General features: G+C 36.3%; 1 protein-coding gene across 2 annotated transcripts in view; it reads right to left on the reverse strand.

Moving 5' to 3' along the window:
• The window catches only part of LOC150076877 (protein phosphatase 1 regulatory subunit 21), a 371,714-nt gene that overhangs the window by 120,625 nt on the left and 230,030 nt on the right, over window positions 1–21,059 (reverse strand). For both annotated transcript variants that reach the window (XM_090386067.1, XM_090386066.1), the window contains one exon: window positions 5,000–5,127. In XM_090386067.1, the coding sequence (XP_090242193.1) occupies window positions 5,000–5,127 (128 nt within the window). The remainder of the gene's footprint in view (window positions 1–4,999; window positions 5,128–21,059) is intronic.

Consider the following 21,059-nt stretch of genomic DNA (forward strand, 5'->3'; position numbering starts at 1 on the left):
TCTGGTGTCAACTTTGCTGCAATATTATAAAAATATGGGCTTTCGAACATCTTTGAAAATTCATTTTTACCTTTCACTTCTCAGTTTTTTTACCATTAAGGGTAATGCTTTCAGCTCTCAAGTAAGCTGAAGTATGAAAAGAGGTACCCTTACTCATCACACTTGGTACAAGTGATGAGGCGCCTCGGTAGCCAGGTGGGCAGGAGCAGCAGTGCGTAGCACACGCTTCTTGATTAGACCGGGGTTCGAGCCCATCACCACCAAATACGGAGGATGCGGAAAGGTCAGGGAATGACCACCGCATATCCCGGAGCAATATGGTCTTAGTTGCTAATGCTCCTAAAAACCAAATAACCAACAAGTGATGAGTAAGGGTACCATGATAAGAGATTACTGCTAGTTTTTTTAAAAGAAAGGAAGCAAAATGTACTATATTTATAAGGAAATAAATAAATACCAACTAAGAAATATTTACATACCAACTAAGAAATATTTACATACCAACTAAGAAATATTGTTCAAGGTTTAGGAGTAAATGGATGTCAGATGAACTGATCAGACTCGTGCTACAGAAGGAAAATGCATGGGATACATATAAATAAACACGTGACACAGAAGCCTCTGATAGATATAAGTTGATTTGTAACCAAGTTACAAAGGAGGTTAGGCAGGCGAAGGCAGATTACGAGAAATCTTTGGCAAGGGATGCAAAGAAAAACAGCAAAGAGTTCTTTACTTATGTAAACTCTAGAAGGAAGGGGATGAATCAGATTGGTTCACTTGATATCGATAGTTCAACTGTTGATGATCCTGCTCAGGTAACTAACAAACTAAACGAGTATTTTGCATCTACATTCACACATGAGGAAGTTATTCAGGAAGGAGAATGCCAGAGGTAAAGTAAACTCTGGCAATAAGCTAGATAATCTTGTAATAACTGAGAGTAAGTTGGAGGAGAAATTGTTGAAGATAAACACAAGAAAGGCACCTGGGGTGGATGGGATCTATCCAGTTATATTAAAGGAGGCAGCAAAGGAAGTAAGAAAACCCTTAGCCATAATTATGAGAGCTTCCTTGGCCTCAGGGGAGGTACCCATAGACTGGAGATGTGTAAATGTGACCCCAATTCACAAAGAAGGATCAAAGGCTGACACAAGTAATTATAGACCTGTGATTTTACCTTCTGTTCCAGGAAAATTAATGCAGGCACTAGTTAAAGAAGCACTGCAGGATCATCTAGACAAGACTTCAGTTATAGCTCGGACACAGCATGGTTTTGTTAAGGGGAAGTCTTGCCTCACCAATTTGATTGGATACTATGATGCAGTCACAAAAGAACTGGATGCAGGGAATAACTTTGATATTATATACTTGGATCTTAGAAAGGCTTTTTATACTGTTGCACATGGAAGACTGCTGCACAAATTGGAGCAGTGTGGCATTGGAAGCAAATTGCTGCTATGGATAAAGGGATGGTTGAGTGGGAGAAGGCAGAGTGTGGTAATCAATGGACACTGCTCTTCATGGACTAATGTTATTAGTGGAGTCACCCAGGGGTCAGTGTTGGGTCCATTGTTTTCTGTATTCATTAATGATATTGATGATGGTATATTAAGCTTAATGTCCAAGTTTGCAGACAATACGAAGGTTGGCAGGGTTGTTAAGGAATTAATGACAGTACGCTGCTGCAACAGGATCTAGAAAGTTTGAGCAGATGGGCTGAGAAGTGACAAATGAAGTTTAACATTGACAAATGTAAAGTACTACATATAGGAAACAGCAACCCCAGAGCAACGTATCAACTCTGTGGTACTACATTGACACAAAGAGAATGAAAAGGACCTGGGGGTAATTGTGCAGGCAGATATGAAGTTCTCTGAGCAGTGCAGATGGGCTGCAAGAGGAACTCATGGTGTGTTATCAATGATATACAAGAATTTTTCTAGCAGGGATAAGGTGATTATTCCCTTGTATAAGGCAATGGTTAGGCCACACCTTGAGTACTGTATACAGGTCTGGAAGCCTCATTTCAAGAAGGATGTAGAGCTGGCGGAACGAGTACAGAGAAGGGCAACAAGATTAGTGAATGGAACAAAGGGTTGCTCTTACAAAGAAAGGCTTAATTTTTGAAAATTACAGTGTCTGGAGACTAGGCACTGGCGAGGTGATCTGATAGAGGTGTATAAAGCCATGAATGGTTTGAGCATGCTCAATGCTGATGGGATTCTGCCTCTTGCTCAGAATAATCACCTGAGAGGGCATAAATTCAAATTGCGGAAAGACAGATGTAGGATAGATGTGCGGAAATTTGCCTTTAGCCAGCGGGTAGTTGGTTGGTGGAACAGACTTCCATACCTTGTTGTGGAAGTTGATAGCCTAAATAAATTTAAGGCTCAGCTGGACAGGTATTTCGAACGAACGGATGGGTGAAGTGGAAGGTTTTTTTTTTTTTTTTCTGGCTAATGCTGCATAAGCTTGCTTTCTTGCATCATATGCCTCTACTAATGCTAATGCTAAAATAGAGCATATGTAGTACATCATGTTTCATTAAAGTATTTTAAAATGAATGACTCATTTTTAAGATTGCACATCTATTACTGTACGATATTTGAAAGTGGTTGATCATAAAGTTATTAAAATTTCAATATACATGGAGATGTCATAGACAATTTTTTTTAGTATTTTTTGGAATCAGGAGATTCAGTGTCATTTAGAACTGCCAACTTTTGCTCTGGAGGTATGAAAAAAATTTTTTATTTTGTTAGCCAATATTAATAATGTTATTTATCTCTTTATTCCTTTACATATTTGAAAAAATATATCAATGCATGCAGGCCAGGTTGGGATTTTCACATTTTTAATAGTTTTTTGAACAAAAAAAGTGGGAGAGATTATTAATTTCATGTTTATATTCAAATTAACTTTTTTTTCCCCATTTTCAGAAAAGCTAATAAAAGTTGTTTCATTGAAAATAATGTATAAAACACACATTTATAAAAAAATTTCATTCAAAAAATTAAAAATCACATTTAATAAGTACAGGTAGGACCCATTTTAAGACATGGTTAGGTTCCAGCAAAACAGGGTCGTAAAATGAAAAGTTGTAAAACAAGACCAAATTATAATGTAATTGAATGAGATAGGTTCCAAAATTCCCAAGATTTTTCCAAGTATGCACTAATATTTCTGTTCTTTATAAATAATTAAATATTTTAAACATTTAATACACATTTTATTTATACTTATATATAAAATAAAATTTTACTTTGGTCCTGTGGAGTCATCACTTGAGTACGTATTTACTCAAGTGATGACTCCACTACCCGTTTCGTCCACATTAAAAACTAAATCAGGGTGGTAGTTGCCTTTCTCTATTAAGCGTTTAAATTCGGAAGGATATTCTTCGACCAGTGCAACGTCAGCACTAGCAGCCTCACCAGACACTTTCACATTGTAAATTTTACAACAGTTTTTAAATTGATGAAACCACCCTTTGCTGGCCGTAAATGTTTCAGTGCTACCAGACTCCTCACATATTTCGTCAAATAACGACTTTGCATTGTCCAGAATTACCACCTGTGTAACAGGAATGTTATTTTGGTTCATATTATCAACCCACAACACTAATATTTTCTCCATTTTTTCCATTGTCTCACTGCATGAATAAGTTGTTCTGGAGGATAGCACACTTGTTATCCCTGTGGTGAGCGCTTAATTTTATCAAAATTGTTCATAATCGTTGATACAGTAGAAGGTGCTAAACTCAACGCCTTACACATATCCGACCGATGCTCACAAGACTCCATGTGACGATTCACATCCATTTTCTCCTTAATTGTTAGTGTTTTACACTCTTTTTGCTCCCCCAGCACAGAAACTGCCCTACGCTTAGAGCTCATGGTTACATAAAAATTATTATTAATGAGAAATAACACTGTGTAACCTGTTAACAATTGAGGGAAAATTCACAATGAAATGAACATGGCACACTGAATGTAAACAAAGAACCCCGGGGGGGCTCACATCTGGTGAGCATGCGTTTGGCACACCCAGGGTCCTGAGCTGGATATCATCATTCTTCTCTTTCTTGGTGATTCCCTTCTACTTTTGACTCTCTCTCTCTCTCTCTCTCTCTCTCTCAGGGTAACTTGGGAATTTTTTTTTTTTTTCTGGTACAGCATAAGCCTCAGGCTTCCTTGCACCATATGGCTATTAATAATAATAACTCTTGGCATAGCTATCATTCCACCCACAATTCACCAAGAAAAACAAAAGAAACGCCTAGTGCTTGTTTGGACTTGCAGGTGTTACTGCAACGTGTTACTGAGTTGTGATTTTTTTTGTTATTTTCAATTTTTTCAGGTAATATTTTGAAACAGTCATTAATGTGAAAAGCTGTAAAATCGACCATCGTAAAAAGGGACCTACCTGTACTGCAATCCACTAATAAAAAAATTGCTATCATTGGTATCATTCAAGTAGAATTCACAAAAAAAAAAAAAAAAAAAAACTTCATAGAAAAAAAACAAAGTTGGTCACCATGTTAGCAAACATGTTTGTTATGATGAGCACAACCATTGCAGAGTTAATAGAAACCTTGTTCTGATTCTCTTATAATATAATTTTTCTCATAGTGACTCTGAAATTCTTAGATTCAATAATTAAATCTGTGATTAAGAATACACAGAAGTCATATTTACAGACATACTACCTGATAAAGATGAATATTACTCAAATAATTAAACAGGAACAAAAATTAGCCTTAGATTTCAGTAATAATCAAGTCTGTAATTATACCAACATTACCAATCACAAATATTTCAGCTATTCAATGTTGTTTTTTTTAGTATGCAAATTTTAAAATACCCCTAACTTTGCCTAGTAAAACATTTAAAAAACTGTTTTACAGATAAATGCAATAATAATTTCAGATACTTTATATTTGAATTAATATGCTGGTGATAAAAAGAATAATTGAATTATAAAAGAAAATGGAAACCTTTTTCACTGCAGTTGCTATAGTAACTAAAGTTGACAGTATACACTCATCTGTTGTTTTGATCTTGTCTGTGACTGTTGGGAGTTGATGTTCTAATACCATCTTGGTGCTAAAGCATTTCTTGGCCTCTATAGAACAAAATAGTTTGTCCACTGAATCCAATTATTAATAATTTGGTTTCTAAAATAATTCTAAAATTTTAAAATTCAGAAACCATAGCTAAATTTAAAATAATATATAAAATTTCTGGAATCTAATATACTATAATACTACACAATAATAATACACAATAATACTACAACATTATTATAAGTACACTTTTCTTATGAGTACATTATTTACATTAAGTTTAAAGAGCTTAAAAATTGTAGATTAGAAAATTTTACTATACCCCTAAAAATTATTTCTGTTTCTAATTGTTACAGAGGGTCAGCTTAAGTTAAATAATGTCTCTCAAACAGGAAATTTAAAAATATAAAAAAATATATTTTTGTGAATTATAATGTGTTATATAATTTTTGATTTTTATCCTGCTTACAAACAAATGATATGTAGAACCCAAATGAACTCAATTCAATAAATAATTTTTTTTAATTTACTTATGAAATTTGGCCAAACTGCAAACTAAAATTGATATCTGTACTTGCTAACCAACAATTAAATAAAATAAAATAATTAGACTAAATAAACAAATAAACATAGCATGCTTATAAATTAACAGATACCTACAGTAGGTATAAACTAATCTGCAATCAAGTCACAAAATGGATTAGGCAGGCTAAGGCAAATTATGAGAAGTGTCTGACAAAGACTTCTTTAATTATGTAAACAAAAGGATAGGGATGAATCTCATTGGTCTGCTAGATATGAAAGTTATAACTGTTGATGATCCTGCTCAGGTTGCTGAAAAATTGAACAGATATGTTGAGATTACAATTAACAAGAGGAATTTTTTACAGTTGGGGATACCAGAAAAATATCAAATTAGAGGGAGCTAAATGATATTGTGATAACTGAGAGGAAGGGAAACTAACTGTTGAAACTAAATGTAAATAAGGCTGTTGGTTTAGGGATTTATTAGGCGCATCAGCAACCATGGCCATAATGTGCCATGTAAATAAGGCACCTGGGGTGTGAATGGGATCTATCCAATTATATTAAGAGGCAACAAAAAAAGGTCAGCAAACCTGTAGCCATAATTATCAGAGAATCCCTTTTTTTTTTTGGTAGTTGTTGGCACATTGGCATCTGTGGCCATAATGCACCTCCCAAGGTTTTTTTTACAGTACTTTGATCCAAGCCCGAGGCGGGATTTGAACCCATGACCTTTGGGTTGCCAGGCAGGCACTTTACCCACCCAGCTAGCCTGGTCGGCAGAGCATCCTTGGATGCAGGGAAGGTCCAGAGATGTACAAATGTATCTCCAATCTATAAAGGGGGATAAAAGGATGAAGGAGTAATTACAGACATGTCAGCTTCACTTTGGTTCCAGGGAAAATAACAGTCACTGATTAAAGAAGTAATGCAAGCCATCTAAGAGTGAATAAAGTTACATGGCACTCACAGAATGGATTTGTTACGGGGTGATCTTGTCCAATCTAATTGAATCTGATGATCCAATAACAAAAGAATGGATGCAGAAAATAATTTTGATATCATATACAAGTAGTTCTTGACTTTACAAGTTAAACTGTTCCTAGTGTGCGCTCGTAAAGTGGGAATTTATTTCCCATAGACAAAGTTAAAAATAAGGGTTACATTCTCAACAATGAAATTAGTTAGCTAATTAGTTTATGTTTAAACAATGATTGATTTATCGAAAGAAATGAAAACATAGTCTGTAAAATCAAACAAATTATAATAATAGAGAAATTATTTACGACTTACAAATGTTAAAGAATGTTTATGCTTTGTCATCATCAACTAAATGCACACTCATTGATCACTCATTATTGGCTCAGCACTCATTGGTTTGTTGCACAAGGAGTCGTTTCTTCAGAAATGCTTCAAGAGGTGTTTATTTCCAAGACAATCTTCTCTTTTGATTATAAATTTCACGACTGCATGCATAAGCATTTTTTAACGGCACACACAAATTGCAACTAACACGATTCGTGTAGAGTAACAAGTTTACAAAGCTTAAAAAGGAATGAAGAGAAGATTCTGAAAATTTATTTATGTTTTTTGTACGATTGAAGATTTCATTATAGGGGAAACACATTTCACCATAATAATGTAAAAAACCCACACAATTCCAGCTATCAGTATTTTCGCAAATGCAAGAAGATCGAGTTTACTACCCATTTATAATTGCTTGCAGTAACAGAAAAGCCCCAATAAATCGGAAAGTGCAAATTGTTTTTATTATTTTATGGTCATGACCTCAGAAATGTGCTTTAGAAAAATATCACAAAGCCATTTAAAACTGATTCTTACAATAGAACATATGATAACGATGAAAGTGTAGTGCATTTTAATGATTGAATTGGTAACTAATACAATTTACAAACCACACTCACAACCTTTTAGATGGCCTTAAGGTCACGCTCGTGACCTTAAAAATTACATTTTAGAGAGATAAATAGCTTAGTTATACAGCGAAAATTTTAACTTCTGAGATCTTGAAACAAATTACCAAAACACAATGTGTTATTGGATTCACAGTACAATATTTTAATGATACGATGGTGTCTCTGGAACTGATTAATATCGTAAAGTGGGGTACACTGTATTGTATAGCTACGCAAGTGGTTTGGAATGCAGTATTTATAATGTTTTACGTTGATTTTTTGCAATTAATGTTCATATTTTCGATTTTGTTGATACTTGATTCTTGGGGGGGGGGAACTCGTAAACCTGGGAACTTGTAAAGTGAAAAACTCATAAAGCGAGAACTGCCTGTACTTAAAACTCAGAAAAGCTTTTTATACCGTTGCACATGAACTTAAGTTTGGGGAAACTCAAGCAGTTGTTGTTCTTAACGTTTCAAAGGCTTTTGGATAGTGTTTGGCATAAAGGTCTTCTAAATAAACTTTCATCTTATGATTTGCCAATTCTTTTTGTAATTGGGTGTCCAGTTTTCTCTCTGCCCAATCACTGCAGGTGATGGTAAGTAGCTTTCTGTCTTCCAAATTCTCTACCAATGCCTGGTATTCCCTGAAGTTCAGTTCTTTCTCTCACTCTTTTCCTCTTGTATATTAATGACCTTCTTCCATTGACTGGAAGTCCTATCCATAGATTTGCTGATGATAGCACATTGCATTCGACCTTCCAATTTGAGAAACCTTGCCCTGCACAAACAGCTTCAACTTCTTGTATATCCACTACCAATTCCTTAAATTTTTTTTTTAAAAATTAGTACCATGCTTGGGTTGGAGGTTGAGAAGACGAAAGAAGATATTTGTTGATATTGGACTTGAACTTCTGTAGATTGTAATTTTCGGGAAATACGTATGAAGGAAGGTTGTTCCAGAAAATGGCAGTTGAATGAATAAATGAGGAAGATGAAAAGTTGGTTCTGTGGGTTTGAAGTTGGACAGTAAATGGATGCTGGCTGGTGGCGGCACGTGTTCGGACTGTTTTGAAAGAGAGAGCGGGAATTATAGAAGCCAATTCAGAAGAACAGTGCCCATGGAAGTATCTGTAGAAGAGGCATGCAGCAGAAACAGTGCGTCTATGAGACAGCGAGTGGAGAGACTCTGTTAGAGATGAATCATTAATTAACCTAACTGCCCTCTTCTGAATGGAATCAAGAAGCCTGAGAGAGATTTTGGGGGCACCACCCCAGATGTGGGAACAATATTCCATGGCAGGGTGGATTTGCAATTTATACAGAGTGAGCAGCTGTTTGGGAGAAAAGTAACGCCGAGAGCGAAAGAGAAAACCAAGTTTTTTAGATGCAGAGGAAGCAATATTTGTAATGTGCTTGTGCCAAGAGAGATTAGAAGTCAGGGTAATCCCCAAAAGAGATATATCATTTTGCCTAGAAATCGGAGTGTCACTAAAGATAAGCATAGGAGCAGAAGAATCCTTTTTGCGAGATATAAGACAAGATTGAGTTTTAGAAGGGTTGAAATCAACTAAGTTGTCTTTGCCCCACTGGAGAATTACCTGAAGATCGGTATTTAAGGAATTGGCAGCAGATTTTCGAGAACTTGAAGCTGATTGAGCTGGACAAGGTTTCTCAAAATGGAAAGTTGAATGCAATGTGCTATCATCAGCAAAACTATGGATAGGATTTCCAGTCAATGGAAGAAGGTCATTGATATACAAGAGGAAAAGAGTGGGGGAAAGAACTGAACCTTGGGGGACACCAGCATTAGTGGAGAAGTTAGAAGACAGAGAGCCATCTACCATCACCCTCAGTGAGTGATCAGAGAGAAAACTGGATAACCAATTACTAAAAACAGTTGGCAAACCATAAGATGGAAGCTTGTTTAGAAGACCTTTATGCCAAACACGATCAAAAGCCTTTGAGATGTCAAGAGCAACTACTTGTGTTTCACCGAACCTTTCCATTGAATTAGTCCATAAATGGGTAACATAAGCCAGAATATCACCAGTGGATCGACACTGACGGAATCCATACTGGCGATCGTTGATCAGACGGAAGGTTTCTAGGTAGTTTAAGATTTGGCGGTTAATTGATTTCTCCATTACTTTAGAAAGAGTAGAAGTAATTGCAATGGGACGATAATTGGATGGGAGGGATTTGTCAACCTTTTTAGGAACTGGCTGGATATGAGCAAATTTCCAAGCAGAAGGAAAAACACCTTTGGAATAAGAAAGTGAAAAAAGGCGGCAAACAATAGGAGTAAGTTCAGGAGCACAGGTTTTGAGAACAAGTGGAGAAATACCATCAGGACCTGGAGCTTTCTTACATCAAGATTCATCAAAATCCTTCTGATATCCTTTTGACGGAAGACCACAGGAGGCATTGAATGGAGTGTGTTAGGAATGGTGGGAGGTGTTTTACCAAGATCATTAATACATGAGCTCGAAGAAAAATGGGATGCTAGCAGGTCAGCATTATCCTTGGCTGAAGTGACAACAGAACCATCTGGTTTGGACAGAGGTGGGAGCAGAGATGGGCAAAAGTTGCGGCAAATGGCTTTGGCAAGAGACCAGAATGCTCGGCTACCATTAGGGCAAGAAGCAAGTTTTCTACTCTTAGCCTGTTCAAACTCTAGTTTGGACTGATTAATAACTGCTTTACAATTGTTGCGAGCTTTGGTGTAGGCAGAAAATGAAACTGAAGAATTAGAAACAAGCCAATTACGATATGCAACGTTCTTCTCTTGGACAGCCTTAGCACATTTATTGGAAAACCAAGGTTTAGATAAAGGACGAGATTTTAAAGTGGAGTGTGGGATAAAGGATTCTATTCCTGCAAGAATAATTTCACTGACACGATCTGAGCAAACGTTGACATCAGAAGTTTTGAAACAGTAATCAGACCAAGGAAAAGAAGAAAAGAAGTCTCGCAGGCCATCCCATTTTGCATTCTTGTAATGCCAAACAATACGAGGTTGGGAATAGCCATGAGATAAAGGTTCCATTGGAGAAGAGACAATCACCAAGTTGTGATCTGAAGTGCCTAAAGGACCTCTCACTTCAGCCTTGTACTTAGAAGGGTTGTTTGTGAGAAAAAGATCAAGCGTATTGGCTGTATGATTAGGATTGTCCGGTATTCTTGTAGGTAAATGAACAATCTGTGCTAGGTCATTAGTAATTGGAAAAGCCTCAGCATCTCGACCTGCTGGGTCGGTGTGACTAGAAAATGGAAGCCAGCTGGAGTTGTGAACGTTAAAATCACCAAGGAAAATTACCTCACTGTTAGGAAAGTTGGACTGGAGAAAGTCAAGTTGCAAAGAGAGGAAGTCAAAGAGCTCCAAGTGATTGGTGGAGTTGGGAGAACGGTAGAGACAACAGATGAATTTTACACAATGAGGTAGAGAGATTTTAAGCCAGAGAAGATCAAAGAGAGGAGATTCCAAATTGCCAAGTCTTTGACAGGGAATATCAGAACGGACATATGCACAAGTACCACCTTTGAGGCGATACTTGCTGATCTTCAGGTAATTCTCCAGTAGGACAAGATAAGTTAGTTGATTTCAATCCTTCTAAAACTCAGTCGTGTCTTATATCTCACAAAAAGGATTCTTCTGCTCCTATGCTTATCTTCAATGACACTAAGATTTCTAGACAAGATCACATATCTCTATTAGGAATTATTCTGAATTCTAATCTATCTTGGCATAAGCATATCACAAATATTGCATCCTCAGCATCTAAAAAACTGAATTTTCTCTTTCACTCTCAGCATTACTTTTCTTCCAAATGGCTGCTCACTCCATACAAACCTCAAATCTGTCCTAACCATTGAATATTATTCCCGCATCTGGGGTGGTGCCCCCGAACCTCTCTCAGACTTCTAAACTCCATTCAAAAGGGGACAGTTAGGTTAATTAATGCCCCATCCTCACACAAAGTCTCTTCACTCTCAGTCTCATACATTCTGTTTCTGCTGCATGCCTTTTCTATAGACACTTCCATGGACACTGTTCTTCTGAGTTAGCTTCTATAATTCCTGCTCTCTCTTCCAAACCAGTCCTAACATGTGCCACAGCTAGTCAGCATCATTTCACTATTCAACTTCAAACTCACAGAAGAAACTTTTCCTCTTCCTTATTTAATCCTTCAACTTCCATTTTCTGATGAAAATTACATTTACATCAATTCAAGTCTAATATCAACAAGTATCTTCTTTCATCTTCTCAACCTTCATCCCATGCACAGTACTAAGTACAATAGGTTGTAGTACCTCTCATGTTTGGAATTTTCATTAAAAAAAAAAAAAAAAAAAAAAAAAACACTGCTGCACAAGTTGGAGCAGTGTGACATTAAGGACAAATTACTACTATGGATAAAGAGATGTTTGAGTGGGAGAAGACAAAGAAGTTATCAAGGGCTTCTTGAACAAATGTTATTTGTGGAGTTCCCCATGGTTAAGTACTGGGCCCATTGTTATTAATAAAGGCATAAGGGTAAGAAGCAGCAGCCATTATCAATCCACTGCAGGATGGAAGCCTCTTCAACAATTCATTTTGGGGAAATGGGCCATAATCTGCTACGATGGTTCAGTGCGGCTTGATAGATTGACCATATTTAGCAGTCAGGGGCTTGAACCTCAATCTACTCAAAGGGTATGAGGGTATGCTACTGCAACAAGACCTAGAAAAATTAGGCAGATGGGCTGAGAAGTGACAACTGAAGTTTAACAATGACAAATGCAAGATAATATGTATGGACAGCAGGAATCCTAGAATAACATAACTGTGCAGTACCACATTCAGGGTAGTGGAGAACAATAAAGACCTGTGGGTAATCGTGCATCAAACATAAAATTTTCTGAAGAATGCAGACAGTCTGCTAGGAGAGCTCATGGGTTTTTGTCAATAATATACAGGAATTTTTCCAGAAGGGACAAGAAGGTGACTATCCCATTGTATATGGCAATAGTTTGTTATGTGGTTTTTAGGAGCATTAGCAACTAAGGCCATATTGCTCCGGGGATATGCGGTGGTCATTTCCTGACCTTTCCACATCCTCCGTATTTGGTGGTCATGGGCTTGAACCCTGGTCTAATCAAGAAGCGTGTGCTACGCACTGCTGCTCCTGCCCACCTGGCTACCGAGGCGCCCCAGAACTTTATATGATCAGATAACATCCATATGTCAACAAACTTTTAACTGCCTTAGGACTATCTTGCCAGACCCTGCCAAGATAGCCCTAAGGCTATTAAAAGTTGGTTGATATATGGTTTTTTTTTTTTTTTTTTGATTTGGTAGTTGTTGGCGCATCGGCTTCTGTGGCCATATTGCACCTCCCAAGGTTTTTGCAGTACTTTGATCCAAGCCCGAGGCGGGAATCGAACCCGCGACCTTTGGGCTGCCGGGCAGGTACTTTACCTACTCGGCTAGCCCGGTCTGCTGTTGATATATATGGATGTAATATGTTAATGTTAAAAAAAAGTCACGAGTTAAAAGGGTTAAATTTTAAAGTGTCTGCAATTCTGCCCACACACACAACAGGCCTTGTCAATCAATTCAGCCCTAGAGAGATTATGCAAGGCTTAGGGGTAGAATTTTTCTCAGAGTGTTCTGTGCTTGTTAACAGGAAAGACTGCTTCTACAGGGATGGGATACACTTAAATAGAAAGAATGCAAGAATATATGCTGAAGCTATCAAGGCAGTATTAGGTGGGTCAGAAAACTGCTAGCTGGAAGGATACACATTAACAACAGCTGCATGCAGAGGTGAAAGTGATTCTTACATTGCTTCTATTGGAATGAACAGCAATCTTAAAAGCAAGATGCTGGGGATTTCAAGGCATGCTTGAAGTCACCATGAAACAAATAAACACATCAGCTGTTAGGGTAAATAAGAGTAAGAAGAGTTGCATTTATACTAGCATGTGCACTAATGCTAGGAGCATAGCAATAAATTTGATAAATTTGAAGTGCTAGTCAAGACATCAAATGCAGACAGTGTGGGTATCAGAGACGTGGTGTCACTCATATGTAACAAATACAGAATTTGAATAGGGGGAATATAATCAGTGGTGCAATCGGGCCAGAATGTACTTTTTTCTAAATGTCATAATAGAAAATCATTAAATTTATACACCTAATATTTTGAAACAATGGCATAATCAAAGAGGAGGGAGAAAACCCATTGCTACTAAAAACATATATTAATAGTAATCTTTAAAATGAATAGATTTCTTTAAAAATTTATTTAAAAACAAAAATATAAATTTTGCAATGAAACTTGAACGTTTCTTACTAAAGTACAATGTGTTAGATAAAGAGATCCAATGAATGAGATATACTGTGATGCATGCAAACGCTGCATTTTGATTCACCATGCGCTGAACACTAGAACTGGTTGTTCTATGAACCGTGAGTCTGAAGTCTGATTCAGTTAATGTACAGTCAATGTGGCATTATCATATAGTCTTCTGGAGAACGAGCATTCCCGTACTATTTTTTTTTACGACGAGCATTCCAGTACTATTTTTTTAGCAATATACCTCTGAGTATAATGTATACAGAAAGGGTAGACAGGATAGGAGGGGAGGGGGAATATGCTCTTAGTTAAGAATCACATAAAATCTAAGGCAGTGCATCCAGTTAACAAGGATGGTCAAGTGCAGTGCTGAGTCAGTTTGGTGTAACATAAACACTGAGAAAGCAAAAATAAGAGTATGAGTGTATTACAGGCCTAGTGACTCTGATGATACAGCAACAGTACAGAGAAAGAGTTGACCAGTAAATCAAAATGTCAATTTGGGGTTTTTACATCCCAAATACTAACTGGAACTTGTGGATTGGTCACTCACAGACTAGCAAAACTTTTGTGGATTTATTAGATGACTGTTTTCTACAGCAGCATGTTAGAAAAACAAGAGGGGTAATACTCTTGATATGATTATCAGCAGTGATTATTCATGAATTAAGAATCTGCAGGTAAACGACCCACTGGATGAATTTAATGAAAGACATAACTGTCAAGGATAAAGGGAAAGGCTTTTGCTTCCATTAGAGTGACTACAGAGGAATTTGACAGTTTTTTAATTCTATACAGTGGGACCAACTGATGATGTTACCATCAGCAAATTCTAAATGAGAAACATTCAAGGAATTAATCATAGAAGTTACTAGTCTTATCATGCTAACTAAGAATTAATCTTCAAGGTATAGGCCTAAATGGATGTCACATGAACTGATCAGACTCGTGCCACAGAAGAAAAATCCATGGGGATGCATATAAAGTATCACACAACACAGAAACCTATGGTATATACATACTAATCTGTAATCAGATCACAAAAGAGGTTAAGCAAGCAAAGGCAGATTATGAGAAAAATTTGGCAAAGGATGCAAAGAAAAACAGCAAAGACTTTATTTATGTAAAGACTAGAAGTTAGGAGATGAATCAAATTGATTCACTTGATGTTGATGGTTCAATTGTTGATGATCCTGCTCAGATTTCTGACAAACTGAATGAGTATTTTGCAACTACATTCACACATGAGGAATCCTTTGGGAAAGGAGTTGATAAAAGTTTTTCAAACTCTAAGAGAGCTAAATGATTTTGGAATAAGTGAGAGGAAAGTGGAAGAAATTGTTGAAGATAAACATAAGAAAGGCACTGGGGTGGATGGAATCTATCCAATTATATTAAGGGAGGCAGCAAAGGAAGTAAAAAAACTCATAGCCACAATTATGAGAGCATCCTTGTATTGAGGGGGAGGTCCCCATGGATTGGAGATGTACAAATGTATCGTCAATTCAAAAAGAGGGATCAAAGGGTGACACAAATAATTACCTGTTAGTTTAACTTCAGTTCCAGGGATGATAATGGAGTCATTGGTAAAAGAAGTAATACAGGATCATCTAGACAGGGCTACAATTATACTTCAGACACAGCATGGGTTTGTTACGGGTAAATCTTGTCTAACCAATTTGAATGGATACTATGATGTGGTCACAAAGTAACTGGACGCAAAAAATAATTTTGATATCACATACTTGGATTTCAGGAAAGCTTTTGATACTGTTGCACGTAAAAGACTGCTGTACAAATTGGAGCAGTGACTTTATCCATACTAGCAATCCATACATACAAATTGGAGCAGTGACTTTATCCATACTAGCAATTGTCCTTAATGGACAATTGCTAGTATGGATAAAGGACAATTGCTAGTATGGATAAAGGGATGGTTGAATGGGAGAAGAGGGTGGTAATCAATGGACACTGCAATTTGTGGACTAATATTATTAGTGGAGTTCCCCAGGACTGTGGTGGACCCATTGCTGTTTTCTATACTTATCAATGATATTGATGAAGGAATATCAGGCTTAATGTCTAAGTTTGCAGATGACCCAAATGTTTGCAGGTTGGTTAATGACAGGATCTATAAAAGTTAGGCATATGGGCTGAGAAATTGAAATTGAAGTTTAACATTGAAAAATGTACTGCATATGGGTAGCAGTATCCCTAGAGTAATGTAAGAACAACTGTGTGGTAGTACACTCAGCTTAGTGGAAAATGAAAGAAATTGGACAGGCTGCCAGGACAGCTCATTGAGTATTGTCAATGATATACAAGAATTTTGCTAGCAGGTGTAAGGAGGTGATTATCCCATTGTATAAGGCAATAGGCAGGCCATATCTTGAATACTGCATACATTTCTGGAGGCCTCATTTTAGGAAGGGTGTAGCACTGCTGGAATGAGTGCAAAGAAGGGTAACAAGATTTGGGGGGGGGGGGGGTACAAATGATTACTCTTTCCAAAAATGGCTTCAGTTCTTCAAATTGCTATGCCTGAAGGCTAGGTCCCTGCGAGGTGATCGGATTTAGGTGTTTAATGTTTTGAATGGTTTGAGCAAGCTGAATGCTGATGGGATTCTTTCTCTTGCACATGAAGGTACAAATTCATGTGCAAGCGATGTGCAAATTCAAGAGATGTACAAATTCATGTGCATGGTTGTGGAAGAGATGTACAGAAGTTTGCTTTTAGCCACCAGGTTGCTGATTGCAGGAAGAAGCTCCCATCTGTTATTGTGGAAGTTGATAGCTTAAATAAATGCAAGGAAGAACTAGACACACTATTTTGATACAGCTGATGCTTTCTATAAACTTGCTTTCTTACAATCATTTGTCACTACTAATGCCAATGCTAAAGTCAAGATTCCTCATGAAACTGACAAGAATTTAAATAAAAAAAGATATTGCCGAAAAATATACCATACCTGCAAGCAGTTTATCTATGATTTTGAAAAAATCGGTAATTATTTTAAATGCAATTAAAGGAGGATCAGACAAGAAGCGAATTAAGTTGTGTGTGTATATGACAATATTGATAAATCTGTTGGTGCAAATGATCCATGAAAATAATATGCCAATATCAGTTGCAGTAATTATGCAACAAGCAGTGAAATTTGCAGTCTCTTGGACATACAGAGTTTAATGCAAGCACTGGGTCATTAAATACATTTAAGAAGTGCCACAGAATTGTGGATAAAAGATTAATTGTGGAAAAGTGTCAATGTAAGTGAAGAAGATTGCAACATTTTGAGGAAGAAAACTAAAGATTTTGGAAGAATACAAACCAAAGAACATTTTTAATGCCAAAATGGGTTTATTCTTCAAATGTTTACCTAACAGAATGCTTACTTTTAAGAATGATGTATATTTTGATGGAAAGCAAAGCAAAAAAAAAAAAAAAAAATCATGGTGCTAGTTGGAGCTAACATGGCAGGAAGTGAAAAATTAAGCCTTTTAGTCATCAAAAAATCAAAAAACCCAAAGTGTTTTAGAGGCACAAAATCATTGGAAGTTGACTTTGCCTTTAATAAAAAGCATGGATGACAATGATATTTTTGAAGAATGGATATTAAAATTAGACAAGCGTATGACCAAAGAAAAAAGAAAAATCATGTTGATTATTGATAACTATCCAGCACATCCTGCCAGTATTTCTGCCAAACTTAAAAATGTCAATTTGTTGTTTTTACCACCAAACATAATGCCAAAGCTCCAATGTCAATGGACCAAAGCATTATTAAAAATTTTAAATTTCATAATTGAAAGAGAATATTAATGAAGATTATCAATGCATTACAAGAACATAAAAACATGAAAATTACAAAAAACCACGGAAGTTACATAAAAGTTAAACTGCATCTCTGAATTAGCAAAAGTTTGGACAAATGATGTGAGTGAATACACTATTCAAAATGTTTTTCAAAGGTGGAATTTGCAATGACTACAGAAGTTGAATAATGATGCGATAAACAAATGAACTGCTGCTTTACAATTTAGACATTGTTAAAATTATCTGTAAATATCGAAAATCAAATAACACTAGATGGTTATATTAATATAGATCAATATCTGGTTATAACAGAACATTCAAATGAAGATGAAATACTTTGAACAGTGTTAAGCACAGCCATGATCACAAAGAAATCAACAATGATGCCGAAAACACACCAGAACAACCCACAGAAAAGCAAACTCATGAAGAAATGATTTAAAATGGTTAAAACAGTCATCTGGATCTACAATTTTAAAATTGCAATTTAAAATGGTTAAAACAGTTCGTCTAGGTCTTCAATTTTTTGAAAATATTCCTAATAGTGTTTTAATGCTCTGAATAAATGTGAAGTTTTCTTTGAGAACAAGAATTTTTTTAATTGTACTATACAAAAGAAAATTAAAGACTTTTTTAATTTGTAATACTTACCCATGATAACTGTGCAAACGTAATTTAAATAAGTGTTTTTGAATACAATATATTAAAAATAAATTTTTTTGGAAAATTAAATGCACAGAGCGTAATCTTTATGGGTTTTGATAATTAACTATATAATATCGGTGTAAATACACCATAGTTAACCCATATATTTGAACTACATATGTAGTGTAGAGGGCATCGTTTTAATTGTATTTCATAATGTGATTGCCTTCACAACGAGATAGCTACTATTGCATTACTTCAAATAAATAGCGCTTCTCTAGTAGAGAAGACTGCTGTTATTTATTTTCAGCGGTACCACCACTCAGATGATCGTTTCAAAGCTGTGCGGCTTCATCATCAGTGGGCAGGCAGGTACCCAGGTAATACAACAAGCCACCACAGTTGTGAAGTTATATCCACATTATGAGAGATGCCAAAAGGGTGTGGTGGTAACGTATTTGGAAAATTAAATGCACAGGGCATAATCCTTATGGGTTTTGATAATTGACTATACAGTATCTATCCTACATCTGTCTTTCCTCAATCTGAATTTATGCCATCTCAGGTGATTATTCTGAGCAAGAGGAAGAATCCCATCGGCATTGAGCATGCTCAAACCATTCAAGGCTTTATACACCTCTATAAGATCACCTTGCCAGTGTCTAGTCTCCAGACACCAAATGTAAATACACCATAAATTACAATTAAAACGATGCCTTCTATGCTACATACGTTGTTCAAATATATGGGTTAACTATGGTGTATTTACACTGATACTATATAGTTAAATTATCAAAACCCATAAGAATTATGCCCTGTGCATTTAATTTTCCAAATACATTACCACTACACCCTTTTGGCATCTCTCATAATGTGGATATAACTTTGCAACTGTGATGGCTTGTATTACCTGGGTACCTGCCCACCCACTGATGAAGCCGCACAGCTTCGAAACGATCATCTGGGTGGTGGTACCGCTGAAAATAAATAACAGTAGTCTTCTCTACTAGAGAAGCGTTATTTATTTGAAGTAATGCAATAGTAGCTATCTCATTGTGAAGGCAACCACACTATGAGATACAATTAAAACGATGCCCTCTACACTACATACGTAGTTCAAATATATAGGTTAACCATGGTGTATTTACACCGATACTATATAATTAAAAATAAATATACATTCATTTTCATTTTATTTTCTAATTAGATGTCAATTTCCAATAAAAAATATATTCACTGTATAACATCATTTCTCTATAATGAACTTTTCTCACTGGATTTATCAAATTTGTTATAGGGAGGTTTGACTGTACATTCTTTAATACTGGAAATTATTTATTAATAATATATACAGGTGACCCCCGCTTAACGCCGATAATTCGTTCTGGAAAAACAGAGCACTAAGTGAATCCGCGCTAAGCGAGCACCGCATTCCCATAAGGTAACATATGTATTTGTAAGTTGCGGTCGGTGCCATAGGATATTTCCTAATCAATAATAAACGATAGTGAAAAGATGCATAAATGTCGGTCAAAATATTTAATATTCAAATATTTGTACATATAAAATATTCTGCATTACATACGTATATAATTATGTGGTAACTACTTACGTATCAAAATTAAACTTAAAATTCCAATTAAAATCATGAATTTAATTGATCTAAATTGATTTTAATTGATTAATTTAATCATGAAAAATGTGTCGGTTTTTGGTTTAACTTTACCACTCTTCCAAATAAACTAAAGGGGGTTTTAATTTAAAATCCCCCGCAGCATTACCACCCAACAATAAAGTCAACCGATCCTTCGTCACTTTGAAACCTGGCATGTTTTTTTCTTCTTTCAATATGAAACTTCTTTTAGGCATTCGTTTTCACAAAAGTCCTGCTTCATCTGTGTTAAAAACTTGTTGAGAAGTATAATACATAATACCCCTCTTCGATAATTTTAACAAGTTCTTTTTTGAAATTTTCGGCTCCTTGATCTCCACTTGCAGCTTTTCCCTGGATTTTAAATCTATTCAACCAGTTTTAAGTGGTTCCACATTTTTTTTTAGGTGAGTTTTCTTCAGATCATCATATTGGCTAATCTCTTTCTCTCTCTCTCTTTTTTTTTTTTTTTATACAGGGTGTTTCAGTTAAACGTTTCAGAACTTCTAAGAGGGGTAGGGTACATCCTGACAACTCGAAATCATATAGCAATGTGGGGTCGGAAATGCTTTCCTGAAGCGGTGTTGTACACAGAAGCACCATAAAAAGAAAAGAGACCGTAAGTGAGAAATCGTTTTAATAATACATGAAAAGAAGCAAAAGGTACATGGATTAAAGTAAGTGTTCGAAGTTTCTTCAACCTCGTATTGCTTTCGCACAGTGGTACCTTGGAAAATGTACTACAAATCCCCTTTTTCCTGCTGAAGTGTTGTTTTCCGATGAGGCATCCTTCACAAGGGAAGGAATTTTCAACACGCATCACGACCATATCTGGGCAGTCGAGAACCCGCATGCAATACGACGTCGTGCAGCACAGATTCAATTTTCGGTCAATGTATGGGCCGGTATTATGGGAGATCACCTCATCGGACCTTACCTGTTACCGTGTCGTCTAACCGGACCTATCTACTTGATCTTTCTGCAGCAAGTATTGCCACAACTTTTGAGAGATGAACAGATTTCTGCATCGACGCAACAGACAATGTGGTTCCAACACGATGGAGCCCCTGCCCTTTATAGCGGAGATGTTCGTAACTACC

This window comes from Mastigoproctus giganteus, chromosome 12, assembly GCF_048544385.1.
Source record: "Mastigoproctus giganteus isolate SK-2022 chromosome 12, ASM4854438v1, whole genome shotgun sequence".
NCBI classification, from domain to species: Eukaryota; Metazoa; Arthropoda; class Arachnida; order Uropygi; family Thelyphonidae; genus Mastigoproctus; species Mastigoproctus giganteus.